At 40.6% G+C, this 16,587-nt stretch overlaps 1 protein-coding gene across 3 annotated transcripts in view; it reads right to left on the bottom strand.

The window, feature by feature from the left end:
- DST (dystonin) overlaps window positions 1–16,587 on the bottom strand; it is a 1,528,317-nt gene that overhangs the window by 591,839 nt on the left and 919,891 nt on the right. For all 3 annotated transcript variants that reach the window (XM_086926448.1, XM_086926449.1, XM_086926451.1), the window contains one exon: window positions 11,711–11,875. In XM_086926448.1, coding sequence (XP_086782574.1) covers window positions 11,711–11,875 — 165 coding nt within the window. The remainder of the gene's footprint in view (window positions 1–11,710; window positions 11,876–16,587) is intronic.

Consider the following 16,587-nt stretch of genomic DNA (forward strand, 5'->3'; position numbering starts at 1 on the left):
ATATAAAATTATGCAGATTCAGATCTTTATTTGTGATTAAGATTGAAAATAATATGTAACTGTTAGCATAAATAATATCTTTTTTTTAAAAACAGGTTTATTTGCATTTTTCAAAGACTAGACAATTCACTAGTCATTAATTTATTAAAATGTGTATATATATATAAATAAATAAGTAATGATAGCATAACATTTGACAAATAATTCTTAATAGATTTAAGTTTTAAATGTATATACATGTATATTTCATTCAAGACTCCTAGGCCCTAATTAGGTCTTTGGCGGGGCAGCATCGGGTTCTCCCAGCAGACGCACCACCAAAGCCGTGGTCAGGCCACCCACCAGATTAGGATTTTCCTCCTGTCTGGTGGTCTTTGTTTTTGCTTTTCTTGCAGCGGTACCCTAAAAATAGGCACAGCAATGGGAATGCCAACAACAGTTCCTGCACTGCATGGACTAATAAATGCATGCTTTACAGGAACTGGGTTGCATGCACACAGGGGAGCACATATTGTGCCCCCCTGTGTGCATCCCAGGGCACAAGGGGGCCATGTAGGGCCTCCTTTATTTCCTCTCCACCAGGGTTTTCATGGAGGAGGAACTGCCATCAAAACCATAGCGGAGAAGAAACTCCAAATATGCTTGGTGTGACCACAGTGGCCCCGACACGCATATTGAGGTCTCCTGACCGCCGCAACACCCCTAGGGAATGGCCACTCCCTGGCGGCTGCGGCAGGGCAATGGCAGTCTGACAGCCCTCATTGTAAGTGGACGCTTGGGAGACTGCTGCCAACGCGCCCCAACAAGTCTGGCAGTCCGTGGACTGCCAGACTCGTAATTAAGCCACTAACAGATTAGATGAAGTAAGCCCTTGTTATATATCTGGTCTAAAAAAAATTATACAAACCGTGACTGAGCACTGTGCTTCTCGAGATATTATGCCACCTAGATTGATTAAGCAGCATAACAATCATGACCTTGAATAAGGTAAAGAGATAAGCCCTTTATTAAGTAATAAAGAATGTCAAATGAGGGGTCAAGAGACTTCTCAAACTGTAATTGCACTGACTGGCCACACATCGAAAGTAAAATTGTGAAACAATTGTGAACTGTGACTGTCACAACACTGAGGGGCCACATTAGTGGGAGACAACTGATAATCGGTGTGTGATGTGCCTTCAAGTAAGAGTACTGTCACAGCCTATATGCAGCATTCATTTATACCCGTGGAGAGCAGGTAGAAGCTGATGAAAGTTAATGCATAATACCCTTTGAGGATCAATAGGCGAGGCCTGCTGATGACGCCTATCAGTTAGGCAAAAGTGACATAGGGGCTCTCAACAGCTATCTTAATTTTTATTTTTATTTTACAATAGTAAACCATTGTGGGAAAGAACATCTAAACATACAGTCTATCTTCAATGATTCACTTTGAATAAACTCTGTGGCAGATGTTCCAATCTTCGGAAAAAAAGTATTGAGAAAGATGCATGTAGTGGCCAAGAAGAGGATTGTAACAGGGTCTCATAGGTGAGCTTCAGCATAATCAGATGTCCTACAACCTACAGTTTGTGCACCTGCCAAGCATGTCATGAACAAATAGAGTGAATGGAACAATTGGCCCACATTGTAAACCTTTTGTTGTTTTGTTAACAACAAAAAGAAAAAGGGTTTTCTATTTGGGTCAATTGTTCCTTTCACTCTATTTAATTGTTAAATTCATATCAGGCAAACAAACTTCAGGTTGCAGAATGCCCAGTTGTATTGAAGTATTGGTTTAGGGATTATCCGATATTCTGAAAAATTCCATCTCCCCTCCCTGGTAAGTGCATTTTCTAGCTCACTAATTGTTTTATGTTTTTAGGACTCATGGGAGATCTACATTTTCACAAATTCCATGCCTTGAACTCTTTAACGCCTTCGATGCTGATGACGAGCTCAGCTCGTCTCAGCCACGGGGGGGCGTGTGCGGATGACGAGCTGAGCTCGTCATCTAACGCGGCTTTTAGAAAAAAGCTGCGTAGGGTAAAAATAACCCCCGCAGCGATGCATTTAATTTAATCATATACAGAGTTGGCACTTTCACTGATCTGCACAATTCCCAAATGCTTATCATGTCAGGAAATCATATTTAACAGTAACTATTTTGAAGTGTTTGTAAAAGTTAACTTTGTATACATCTCATGGGTAGCATATTTCTATTGAAGGGAACTGAACCATATTCTAAACGTCAGCTGTATTTGTTTTACAAGCTATGTAATGGTGGCCAGACAAACTTTTTTGTCTTCACTTTAATTTATTATAGTTAGGTCATAGATGTCAAAAGCTGCAGATAATATGATTAAATGTTTGGCAAATGAATCATCTGCACTAAACTACAGTAGTAATGGTCACAGGGCATATGTAGAAAACAGTTTCCTTTCCCTGTAAGTAATGGCATGGCACAAGGCACATCATTTTTATACAATATAAGGTATTGTGGAAATATATATTTGCAATGAACTGCCACAAATATTTTCTTTTCAACAGCAAATTAGTGAAAATTAAACAACTGTATTCGTAATGTTCAAAGAAGGGGGAACTTCCTCACCTTGCATAATTGCATTACATAGCTTGAGGTAGATTGGGGTTAATGTGTACAGAGCCCAAAACTGGCAATGCACACTCCTGTAAGTAAGCTGAAGTAGTTTTTTAATGAAAGCAAGGAGAATCCCCGTACAGGTCAGCATAAAATAGCCTAAATTGTTCTACAATATCCGTAGATCTAGTGTAAACCAAGCCATCCACCCCTTTGATTGATTTGACACATGATTTAGCCCTATTAATAATAATACTGCATTTTGTAAAGCCCGAACAGCTACCTCGCTAGGAGGTGTCCCGGCGCTAGTAGAACACAGATGACCTGGAGGCTAAAGATAGGAAAGCTAGCGGGGTTGGGTGAAAAGCCATGTTTTCAGCAGTTTCTTGAAGCAGGGTTCAGAAGGGGCCTGTTGGATTTCTTGTGGTAAGGTGTTCCACAGAGCGGTGACGTTTGCCGAAAAAGTCCGACCGCCTAGTCGAACCTTTTTCGTGCACGGGACAGCCAATTGAACACGGCAATTGGACCGCAATGCGCGGGTTTGGGAGTATCTCGGGAGGCGGTTTTTCAGGTATTCTGGACAGGAGCCATGCAGAGATCTAAACGCCAGCGTCAGTGCTTTAAATTTTATTCTGCTGGCAGCCAGTGCAGGGATCGAAGATGCGGAGAGACTGACTGCTTGAGAGGGATTCGCAGTAGCAGTCTCGCAGCCGCATTTTGAACTACCTGAAGTTTTTGCGTCAGGTATTTTGGTAGGCCTAGGTAGAGTCCGTTGGCTTAATCCAGCCGTGAGGTATCAGTAGCAAGGATAACCGTTTTCCGGCAGCTCTCCGGGAGGAGTCTCAGGACTTTTCGGAGATTTCTCAGCTTGCTCAGGCAGCAGCCAGCGACTTGTTGGATATGGGAGGTAAAGGACATGCTATCATCCCATCTCACTCCAAGATTTTTTGCCGTGTGACTGGGTGAGGGGGCAGGGCCCATCTCCGTCGGCCACCAAAGTTCTGAGGCGGGGGTGGGACCCTTGCCAAAGAAGATAACTTCGGTCTTATTGGCATTTAGTTTTAATTTATTCGTGTTCATCCAATGTGCTATATCTTGGAGACAGCCTTTGAAGTTTGAAAAGGACTCTTGCGTCATCTCAGAGTACGGAAATACCAACTGGGTGTCGTCGGCATACGAGATTGCCTTGACACCCCAGTTGGCAATTAGCGTAAAGAGAGGAGCAAGGTAGATCTTGAACAGAAGGGGGCTGAGGGCCGACCCTTGCGGAACTCCACAGCTGAGGGTCTTGGGTGCCGAAGAGATCGTCCCAAGTGCCACCTTCTGAGTTCTTTGGGATAGATAGGAGTGTATCCAACCCAGCGCCCTATCCTGAATACCTATCTCAGCCAGCCGGCTGAGTAGTCTGGCGTGGTCCACCGTATCGAAGGCGGCCGACAGATCCAGGAGTACCAGCATTGCTGAGTTACCTGCATCCATCGACCACCTTACTGACTCGGCTACCTCAATAAGCGCTGTTTCCGTGCTAAAGCCGGGTCGGAAGCCTGACTGTGTCTCATGTAGGATTTTGTTTACTTCTACAAATTTGCTCAGTTGGCGCTGTATGACTTTCTCCAACATTTTCCCGGGGCAGCTAATAGAGATATTGGGCGGAGATTAGTGAGGTCTTCTGGATCCCCTATGATCTGCTATTTGAATAGCCAACAAGCGACCCACTCTTTCGCCATATTCATACTGTTTGGTTCTAAATCTGAAGTCGCTATTTGCAACTCTATCCCTTAGCCTTCTCTTTATCTTGGCTCTGGCCTCGATAACCTGCTGATAGATCAGTTGCTCAGTGACTTCTTTTAAAGCAAACGCTGTATCATGTTGACGCTCCAGATCTAAACAGCGCTTTTGTTCTTGCTCCAGCTGAAAAAACCTCTGTCGATTTTGTTTAATAATGTATTGCAATGTAGTGCCTCTTGCACAGGCTTTTAGACAGTCCCATACCATTGCAATAGGAGCCATACCCCGATTATTATCAATGTACTCCTCAAGTGTGATTCTCATAAAATCAGCATATTCCAGGTTACTGAGGAGATGTCTAGTAAAAGTAAATTCCCTAATTGGTTCCTGAGCATTGGACTGCAACTGCACTGTTATCATGACCGGATTGTGATCACATGTAATTTTGGGACATACAGTGACAAATGCATTTTCCAAAATAGCCCTATTAGCGAATATCATCTCAAACCTTGAATAGTGCGTGTGTGGTGCGGAGTAGAAAGTATAGCCTGGTATGTTTGGAAATAACCTCCTCCATGAATCTTCCAATTGATGTAAATGGAGACGTTTTAGGACAGCCGCCCTGGTTCTACACATTGTAACACGTGCAGTAGTGTTAGTAGTATCAATCTTTCCATCCAAAATACAATTTAAATCTCCCATCACAATCTTTTTGCCAGATCACTTGAGCATCTCAGAAGTTAAATGAAATATAACATCCGGGCAATCATTATTCGGGCCATATACCAAACATATTGTAAATTTGCCCCCATAAATCATCATTTGCGAGATAACCCATCTCCCCTTAGCATCAGAAAGTGATTGAAGGACAACAGCCCTGCATCTCCTGGACTTTAATAAAGCTACCCCTCGAATAGAAATAGTTTGCGACTATAACATCATATCCCAATTGTATGCAATATGCGTTTCCGCCAACCCCAATATATGGAGCTTAAATACACGCAGCTCTTCCGTTACTAGCTGTCACTTTCCAGCTTGATTAAGTCCTGCTACATTCCAGCACATGCATTTAATTTCCAACATCGGGCAATAAATGTAAACCCGGTCCAGTAGTCCATACCCCAATTACATGCCCTTTTCCCCAGTTTTCCGCCTGTGTGAAATCCAATAAACTGTGGCTTTTTAAATCCCCCCTCCCCTTCCCCTTCCCACCCTACACCTTTCCCCACCCCTGTAGCTACGAAAAGGAATAGCCCCGTTCCTTGCTGTCCCATGCTGACAGAATGCCGAAGACACCCTCTCAGTCCCCCCACCACCGACCCCTGTGACCACACCATACCCGACCCAGCACAGCTTATCAATATTATTTTCTCTTTAAAAAACAGCCAATTAAAGAATCATTTTAGATTCTTGAATCGTGAGTCTTGAATCTGCAAAAAAAAGAAAAAAGAGACCTCTATTTTAACACGATAATCACTAAATTAAGACCTGAAATCATTCCTTGCTGGTAACTTGCCATCTTAACAAGGCTTGTTTAGCGTCCTGCTCATTAAAGAAGAAGTGTTGTTGACCTTCTTTTAAAATCTTGAGACGAGCTGGTTCTTGCAAGAACACTTGTGAACCCACAGTTTTGAGAGGATCCATTAATTGGCGAAGCTTCCATAGTTTGTCCATTGTTACCTTACACAGGTCAGACCATACAAAAATGGACATTGCATCCACCTTGACTGGAGACAATGGGAGCGCCTTAAAGTACATAGCTTGGTGCGGCAAAAAATTGCCTAGCACATTTGGATTTTGCCTGGTTACCCTGGTTAATTGACAATGGCAATCTTTGTGCCCATTGAACTTGAGTGTCCATATCCCAGACTGCAAGATCCGGAAAGGCCTCTTGTAGAAGTCTAACTATAAAAATCAGCAGATCATTGCCTCCCCTTCCTTCTGGAATACCGAAGATCTATAGGTTCTGGTGCCTCTAACGATTTTCAAGATCTTCAACCTTAGTTTGCATTAGCATCACTTGGGAATCCTGTGTCTTCACCAGATCGACTGTATACGTGTTGGATTCTTCCACCGTGGCTACTCGCTGCTGTAGATCCGTGACTTCGGAAGAAAGCAGACTGACCTTGGATGTTACCTCCTCCAAGGCTTGTTTAATTTCCCTACTATCAGCATTGGCCTGTTTATAGTGTGCCTGTGTTTCTGCTCTCTGAGCATACAGTGCTTGCAAGATATTAGACAGTGACGGCTTCTCCCTTGTCCGCTCCTGATTGTTGACTATAGGACCTGGTTCTGACACAGTTAATGGTGATGGTAGCACTGCAGAGTTTGATGTTGGGGATTAAACTGAAGATGATGGAAAATTGCTGCTAATAGCAGATGCAGATTTTTCTAGGGCATCTGCCTGGTCGATGTCAACTCTACCTCCCTCTGATAGTTCTGTAGGGGTGGTTGCCGGACTGCTAGCATTAGATAGCCTATAAAGGATGTTTTTCACTTCGCCTTTTGAAGAAACCCATTTACGCAAGGGACTGAACCCTGAGCCGGTCTTGGCAGTGCTAGTTGAAGCCTCCTTTACTCGCCCCATTGCATTGATCACTTGTTGCTTTACTCCCCTGCCGCAGCCTGTACCACCTTTGCATGTCTTAGCAGTTTTTGGGCTTTTGACTCTTGCATTTTTTACCCCCCATCTGACAAGGGTGCTGTCTTGGTTATTCTCCCAACTTTGAACCATGTTAACCCACTCCGTATCGGGAGACGTTGTAGTACTGCTTGAGCCAACCACCCCTGCATTAGACACAGTATTGACAGAAGTATCAGCTAGATTATGAGCACATTGCCTTGTTTGCTCTAGTTGTTGCCCCCCTCCAGTACTGATGGCTTCACAACCACTACTAGTGTCACTACCGTTCCCTTCCTGAAGACTCTTTTCCATTATCTGATCAGAGATCTCAATGGAGTTGGTGCGTTCCTGCAAAGTTAGTTCAATATGACCGGCAGTTATCGTAGGACTACTCATCAATTTGTCCATTTGACTATCTATTTAACAGTCTCTTCTACCCAAAGAGCTATCTTTCTCTGACACTAAATCACCAGCCAAGCTATTTACTGAATCAATTGTCTTTTTGACTTCCTGTGAATTAGAAATATGATGCACAGTAAGTATATCCCTAGTATTGTCCGGGCTAGCCTCACCACCTCTCACATGCTGTATTGCAGCATTCAGTACTTTGGCCATCACAACACCCAGAATGGAGTTCTTAGATCCACAAGACCTAAGCAAATCAGTTGCTATCCCGGATTGAAGTAGTTTTAAAATTTGCTTCCCAAGCTGTGACGCTGTCCCAGACTCAACCCTGGAACCAGTAGCGAAGGCAGTATCAGCATAGATCGCAGGGATACAGACAGACGAGTTTAGAAGGCTCTGCTCTCCTGCTGAAGTACTAGCGCTGCTTCCTTCCTTGTCCTTGTTTGAGCTTCCCATAGTTTTACAAGTTACACTTGCCGGATTCGTAGTTTCATTGCGCCGTTCTTTAGCAGTACGTGGTGGAGCCATATAGGTACCCAGCTCCCCTTCTGAAAGTATGGCAGAAAAACGAACGCTCCCGGAGAACAGCGTGGAACACCTGGCAAGTGTTTGTGGTGTTAGCGGCGTCAGGGAAGTCTGTAAAACCTGAAGCGGAGCTGGTTGAAAAATCTACTGTGCTGCTCAGCGCATAGACCCCTTTGTTTGCTGAAGAGATGCAGCACATTTGTTTGCTCAGAACTCCATGAAGAATGCAGCGATCGAGTAGCGATCAGGTACATATTCAGAAAGGTTCCAGTTACAGCCTGACCTTAGCCGTAACCTGCAGCTTGCATTGCCTTGAGGCAGGCGAGTCTGCGATGATGGCTTACTGGAGGTTCAGCGGGAGAGGCATGGAGAGCGTCTTCGAGCGCTCGGCGTTACTCAGCCATCTTCCTTTTCCTGCTGCAATATCTCACATGTATGAGGCTTGTGACCTTCACCAGCCACTTCTTTGGCAGCCAAAGTACAAACTGATTTCCTGAGCCAAGCTGCTTTTGTTCCTAAATGATAAAACCATTGATTTCTTGGACGCCACCCAGAGGCTCCTGAGAATTGCTGGTGGCCGACACTCTGATTAAAGGATTTTTTTTAACTCATAGCTCCCATACTATAACAACCACTGCATATATCTCATCACTAAAAGATTAAATTTGACCATTTGCTGAGGCTCCTCTTTCAGATTTTCAGCAGGTTATGTTCAGCTTTCAATTGGAATAGAGCAAGCACCCCGTAAAATGCTTCAGTGTGCTTTATTCTACTAAATTCCTAAAGATGACCTGACTGATATCTTCAGAGAGTATAAACATAAAATATAAACCTTCGAAGTTACCATCCTCAGAGATTCAGCAACTTTGAAAAAGCACCAGTCTCGATCCCCAATGCTTGCCCTGGAAAACACACCTCACGAGCTACTATCCACTGCTGGTTTTTATCTGTATGTTTATAAAGAGGAATATACTTCCAGTTAGAAGTGATAATCTAATGGATTTGGACAAGACAATGTAATTTAAAATATTTTCGGTGTATCCTCTGTATATCACTTACTTTTCAAATACAAGCACGAGAATAATGCTGTAATAAAGGTTTTGTAGAATGTTGTAGTGCTCAATGTTTGCACTTGCTATTTGTTGTTCAGTTGTTTTGTGGCCTTCTGCCTTGAAAGTAATTAATTTGTCCAAATTTGAGCACTGCTCATTTGTTTAAATTTTGACCTGAATCAGCGACTTAAGTACCAACACATCTGACAGTTGGTAACTACTAATTAAAAAAATGCAGTTTCTCATATGTTCTACAAACACTGGAATCACTTCACTATATACCATACTAGTAGTTTTCAGGGTAATCATAGTGCTCCAGCTAAACAACAAACCACCAGGACATGGTTCTGCATTTTAATATGCATGTAACTATAGCTGCATGTAAGAGTCTTGCAAAATGTTTTTAACCCCACCATGACAATGGACAAGTTACAGGCCGTGGGCAAGTGGTGAATGTTAGCATGCTCACCAACGTATTAGAAAGAGTCCACACTCTATCATCTGAAAGGATATGTCAGATAATCAGCAAACACGGAAGATTGTCTAGGGTAGAAATTACATTCTTCCTTTTGTCTTTTCATTATAGTATCAGGACTTTCCAAGATTTTTATTGAGGATTGTAGGTGTGGATTGTTGTGGGTGTGTTTGTATGCAACACTAGTATAAATATATTTAGGTTTACCTCAAAATAAATACTTGACAATGTATGGCTTATCTGGGCATGTTCATTCTCTAAAAAAGAGAAATAAACTCCATCTAACCAGATAATCAGAACATTTCTATTAGAAAAGCTACCATAAGGAATACCTTCTATTTAGCTTGTAAAGTACGCCCTAACTGTAAACACAAAAAAGTAATTTAATTAATATTTTTCTTTTTAGAACTTTATATATTGAGTTAGCTTATTCTGAGAAGTTACAAATCTATTATTTGCATTAAGCTGAAATGATATGTAATTGCTTGGCCACAAGTTGGGACCTACGCCTAAGGTGAAGCAAATATATTTTTTCTGATGGCGAGGCACATAATAGCCTAGCTTCATAGGCACTAATCACTCACTCATCACATGGATCTGTTTTATTTTAGTTGATATGACAGCTGCATGAGTGCCTTTCAAGCAATCAACAATTTAATTTGCATTAGTAATACTTCTGTCAAAAAGGCACTTGCTTTAGCTATTGAAAATATTGTGCCCATGTTTGACAATGACCCTGATGATAACATTTAGAAAGTTGTTCCTAAACTTTGCAATTAACTTTTTATTGTAGGATTTTAATTACAATTTGAAAATAAACGATTGCATAAAATACACCCCTCTTAATAAACATCTTAAATTATTTTAAACCATTGCACAAAAGTGAGCCTTTTTCATTGAAATGTGCTCTTGCATTGTGTTTTAAATTATGTTTCTGATATTTATGCTTGTGTCACGTTCTTGACATTCTTATTGTCACTTCATATCAAAACAAGGCTATGATATTTGTACAAATAGTTGAGGTAGGACAAACTAAAATTTAATTATCTATTGCTTAGACTGTTATGAGAGTCAGTGAGCTGCATGTCATAAACAGGTAAGATACAAAGTCTGGTAGCAGGAAGAAGAAACTCAGTTTTGTCAGTTCTGTATGGTTCATGGCGACAATGTGATTTGTGACATAAAATTGTAATAATGTTTACCACTCACAAGTGGTATTTAAATACATTTGGAGGGAATGTTTAGTTTTAGTATGTAAATATGTAGAACATTATAGCTAGAAGCAAGCTTAATGGTCAAAGCTATCTCTGTTTGCTTTTAATATGTCGAGAGATCATGGATCAAAAAGCCCGATCTCCCTTAACTATCACACATCTATTTTATGAATACATTATTGAAGTATGCATAAACATTTACAGCAATAACGTATAAAGTGGTAAAAAACGAATTCTGCTTACAAGAGTGGCACATCCCCTCTTTACACCAATAAACAAACATCAATTTTTCAAATATAATGAATAATATGGTGAAAAACGCCGTTAGAAAAAAAATCCAAAAACAAGGAAGATAATCATTTATCTTGCACAAATGTAATGGATTAGAAGGGCAAAGACTGTTTTGAAAATGAATGATGGAGAGCAGCAGTTCTAGTAGGTTCTCATAGGGCTGCTTGGAACTCACTATTAATCTAATTTAGCTATTTTCCTCCTGGTAAGGCACATCTCAAAATTTGATGTCTTTCCTAAGCATCTTCAAAACGACCCTTATTCATCCCCAAAACAAACACCACTTGATCCATCTTGAAGGATTTTTTGTCCACAGTGGCTCCATTGTGACCCATGAAGAACATTGGTTAAGCCTCTAATGTGTTGTAGTTTAATTGCATAATGATCATGTGGAAATCTCACTCACCATCCTCTTACTCAACATTGGGTTTTTTATTAGCATCAACCTGATACCTCATATGCACCAATTGATGTTATGTCAATGCAGGAGTTCAGCTTGAGATACGCAGTCAAAAATAAATGAAAAACTGAAATATTTAATTTATTCACAAATGTAACAGCCCCTAGTGTATGCAAAAACATAATATGAATCTGAGTGTTTATTTGATGAACCTAAGTACCATTAAGCAACTTCATCCATATGTGAAGACTAGGTAGTGGAAGTGCTACTACATGAAAAGATGAAAACAGGTGGACATAGGCTCCCACGATGACTTCTGATGAACTGGAATATGAATTAAAGTTAGTTTGTACCCCAAAACATTTGTTGAGGTATCCTCAAAATACCAATATGTCCATGTAAGAAACAACTCTTAATACCTGGTGCAAAGGCATGGTTGCTCTTCCATCGTGTTCTCCCATGCCTTGAGTCTTATGGGCATTTCCTATGCCTTGCATCTTCTGGGCATTGCTGACATTTGAGACCCAATTCAGTAACTCCTTTGCTTTCCCAATATGTTCTTTTTTTTCATCTGCAACTGATTTCTGGCAATGCATTTGTGAGAAAATTCAGTTCAATAAAAGGACTAATATTTCCAATTGACAAGAGGAATTTAAACATGTTTAACATCACAAAACAAAGAACTAACACCGAAACGTCATCTTTCAAATGGAAAGAAGGTTTTTGCATGTTAACTTTTTTATTAATCACTTGTACTAATGTCACTTTTATGTACACAAATATGTTATCTAACTGAAGACTTAAACTACATTTGTCTAAAACATAAAAATTTTGAATCATATTGGAAAACAAATTAGGAGAACATAGCACATGATACTAGTTCGTGAACATAGGTAAAAAATCTCTACACTAGAAGCCAGTAAATGAGAACCATAGCTTTATTCACAAAAGGATAACAGTTAGTGGAGATATTGCCTTTGCATTAGCATTGCACGTTAAAACCATTCTTAACATAATGTGGAAAAGAAACATTTAAGTGCACTTTTTTCCCTCAGGTTAAATACAGAAAGCATAGGTTAAAACCTTGGAGAACTTTGAACAGAGCAAAGAGAAAGCTGTCAGAACTGGGTTGTGCTTAGAAGAACTTGTCCAAAGCTCAGTTACAAAGCAACTGGGAGAATATCACACACATAAATAAACAGGAGTGGGTGTACACGCACACACACATACACAGATGGGGTGCTGTGCACAAGACATGACCCTGCACTTAGTTTGGCTGAACCATGCCTCTAACAGCGTACCCTGGAGATACTTATGCTAATTCTGTGAAACGTCTTAAAGCTTTGGAACACTGTAAGACAAAACATGCAGGTGTCAACATCAAAATGTGGCCAACCAGAATTTCTGATTTTGACAAAATAACTTTTAATAAAATGCATGCTCTGTCTCATGGTGGAGGTCTTTCATTAGACCCATGTTGTATCATGGAAACTTGCATACAGTAATGATTTTGGACATACCTGACTGCATGAATTGAAGGTACTTCCACATTAGTTCTAGCTATGAGATGCCGAAATTGATAGAAATATGTACATCTTTTAAGATACAGCCCTAGTTATTCAAACATCTTTGAACGGTGTTAACCTAATGCCTCTCATAAAAGAATGTTCCTTTCTGGATCAGTTTACCTACCTACCTGCAAACAGTAGATATGATGCCGGTTGCCTGCAAAAGGCACCAGACAATATTAGGAAAATAGCAGAATACATGGGGCTGCAGTCAGCTGACTCAACATTAGAAATACTGCACCAATGGTGATGCCTCTGCTTCCAAAACATTAACAGCAAGCAGCATTATAAATTAAAAAAGTATCTATTGTAACAAAAACTTACAGAAGATAAATAATTGACCATAGGAATACATATCTGTTAGTAATATGATACAAACTTACTATAAATTCATATTTATAAAAATGTCCCCTAAAAATATATATTAACAGTTTTTCTAATTATACAAATAAAGATATGTATGTGAATAATTGTGAATTTAACAAAGGAAGTGATATATTGATGCCTGTGAGCTTAACTATTGTATCATTGTCCAGGTAAGGAGTGTTGACTACAATGTTTGTCACAGGCTGATTTGTAGGACAGTAGAAACAGTTAAGGATTTGTGGGCATAGTGGGAACTTTAAAATTTAGCAACAAGGTATATGATGCTGAGCACCGTCAGGGCTACTGCACTTAGTCAAATTGTCGATTTGATATATCAGTTGTGTTGAGTTTGATTTTAATAATTCTATTTTGATATATTCAAATAGACTTCATTACTTAATTACAATAATAATAATCTGTAAATGACAAAGAAAAGAGGTGTTTTTCTTTCCTGGATTACGTTTGTGTAGAGCTTCTGGAATGGTTCTAGATAGTATGTAACTTAGAAACAGGGATTGGAATGTGTTCCTTTGACGAGAAGGGAGTTGACGCTGGGAAATTTGAAGAGTATGCTTGAGGTGCCTGTTAAAGAAGAAATCTACATAATTGGCAACAAGGATGGGATACAAACCCACGCATGCAAAGCACAGTGGATTAGCAATCCACATGAGCCAGGATCGAAGGAAGTTCTGGGGTGTTTGAGGAGCAAGGATGTGTGTGGGTAGATTGCAACACTGTGGAGAGTGGTGTGGTGGAGCGGCAATGTAGGGCCAAGGAATATTGCAATTCTAGGAGGGATGTCAAAACAACAGACATAAAGGTGACTAGGTGGCGGTCAAAAGAGGCGGCTTTGTCAGGAAGGGAAAGAGCAAATTCTCCACATCCATCAAAGTGTAGGAAGTGAAGAAGAGCATTCTAATGTTAGTGGACTGATCTGTGTGGAGTGTGAGGAATGTGTGCAAATGTCCACAAAGTGCTCTGGATAATGTGCGTGAAGGATAAAGGTATCCTTCCTTTTCTTTGCTGGGTTATTCCGTATAAGAAAAAGTATTTTTTTTTCATGTATATAAAGTGGGGAAATGTGTAGAGTTACTGGAATGCTTCCAGGCAGTGTGGAACTTATAACCAGAGATTTGAATGTGTTTTCTTGAAGAGAGGGGATGTGAAACTGGAAGAGTAAGCTGGGGGTACCTGGTAAAGAATAAATCTATATTTACCCAACTTATGGCTTTGTGGATCCTTAAAGATTCCTTTCATAGGAGTAATACAGGATTTTGTATTAGTCATGCTGTCTAGGTTAGAACCTCGAACAATTTGTCATAGTCATCAGTAAAAGTAATGGCTGAATGATTGTGAATCAACTTTCCACAGGGCAACATGCCTAAGACATAAATTTAGGCATGTGGTTTTCATCAGACCCCTAGAAAACTATTTATAGCAGGTGCTTACCCACTGTCCATTCAAGACCACACCCAACCTAAAACACAAGCATGAAATATTGAATACACTTACTCTATTTAGTAAAACTCTCAGCTACCTCAACTCAATTAATTATCCCCAATCCTTTCATCACCTACCCTCACCACTTTCGCCCACCTACACTACATACATAGACATTACAGCCAACAGACCAACAACCACAGCCCTCTAGCATTCTCAGTCACAAGGATTTCCAAAGGCAACAAGGTGTACTACTGGATCTTCCTCATTCTGCGTCAGCCACTACATGAAAGGCACCCCTCTACTCTACTCATGTTACTGTCGTAGGTTGACTCTAGGCTGAGCTTGGAATAGAGTATCTACTTCTTGGAAGGCAGGTGCTAACAGTGTTGACAACTATTGTGTTAGGTGCAGTAGGCAATGTGTGGCAACACCAAAGAACAAATCTGAACGCATGTTACATGTGAGATGAACTGATGAAGATAAACTCAATTACAAGAGTGGACACTGACTAAGCTCTAAACAGAGTCATGGCTAGGGAGGTAAGCTCCATCACAAAAGAGCTATGGAATGTTTTAAATGGCAGCAAACGTGATCTATGTAAACATAAAATAAAGATGGATCTGCCTGAACAAACACAACTACAATAGAAAGAAAGGGAAGTAACTTTTATGAAAAAATGCTGGACAATGTTTAACAATAAGTTGAAGTACTAACTTTTTTTATTTAGGTGTTATTGAAAAAGAATGACTTGCCCAGTCCAGAAATCTAGTGGTTAAAACTGGAGTATTACAAACCCAGCAAATAGGTGTTAAAGATAAGACTGAGCACAAGGAAGACAAAACGTACAAAAGTCCTAGGCCTGCCAACAGAACCTGGTCCCTGTACATGCCATTATCATTTTAACAGTTTATTGGTTTACATAACCCTGCAGGCAAAGCTGAAACAATCTTATGCATGTAATTGATCTCATGCAAAAGGGTCCTCAAAACAGAGAAAATGATTTTAGGAACCTTTCTCATAAATAGGTCAATTGAGTTTCCCAAATCTTTATCTCCTTAAGAAGCTTAGGCATAATTATAAAACTTTATAGTTCAGCCAAACGGGGCTGCTAGATGTGGACAAGCACATCAGATTTTACTATAATAAGAAATTCAGTGTTTATAATGTTTCGAACCACCTCTCCCTTGCCCTTTTTCAATGCTGGAGGAGCGGCCCCACAAACTTTGAATCCGATTTGCATCTCCCAAAAGAGAGGATTGTAATATTTTTTTTACCACAAATGTTCCTGAGGTACAGTGGTAGAGGGAGGTCTATACTAACTACCATTTACATTGGACAACAGCAAGAGGGACACTGGAATCTGAAGCCCCCTCCTTGCCCAAGGGCACAGGATATAATATTAAACAGCATTTCTCACCTTGCTTGAAAACGGAGGAGCATTTCCCCCCCATCCTCTACTTCCGTTAAATGAAATCCCACCAAATTTGTTTAGCATAGCAGCTTTTTCCTCATTCAGAGCTTTTTCTTGGTTTGTTAAATGTATGTACCATTAAGGAGGGAACCAAAGTAAATGAAGGCCTTCACACAATCCTGTGGCTTACGAATACAATACTGGCCTGAGAAGGCTACAGTGGACTTGGTGACCCTACCCCGGTTTCCTAAGAATCCCACCTACCTTACCCTAGGGATAGGAAATTGACCTTTTCCGACTGAGAGGGTTATTTCTATCAGTCACATCCACCTTGCCCAACGACAAAGGGGTTACAAAATAAAGCAGCCTGGGGAAACTCACAGATGCCCCAGTGCCAGTCCTGACTGCAATTGCCCCTTCCCCCCCACTAATTGTAGACAGATTCTTTTGCACAAAACCCTACCTGTCAAACGTGTGGGAATGTGCATTTGCCAACTTCTCCAGCTTG

The sequence above is a fragment of the Lissotriton vulgaris genome, chromosome 6 (genome assembly GCF_964263255.1).
Source record: "Lissotriton vulgaris chromosome 6, aLisVul1.2, whole genome shotgun sequence".
NCBI classification, from domain to species: domain Eukaryota; kingdom Metazoa; phylum Chordata; class Amphibia; order Caudata; family Salamandridae; genus Lissotriton; species Lissotriton vulgaris.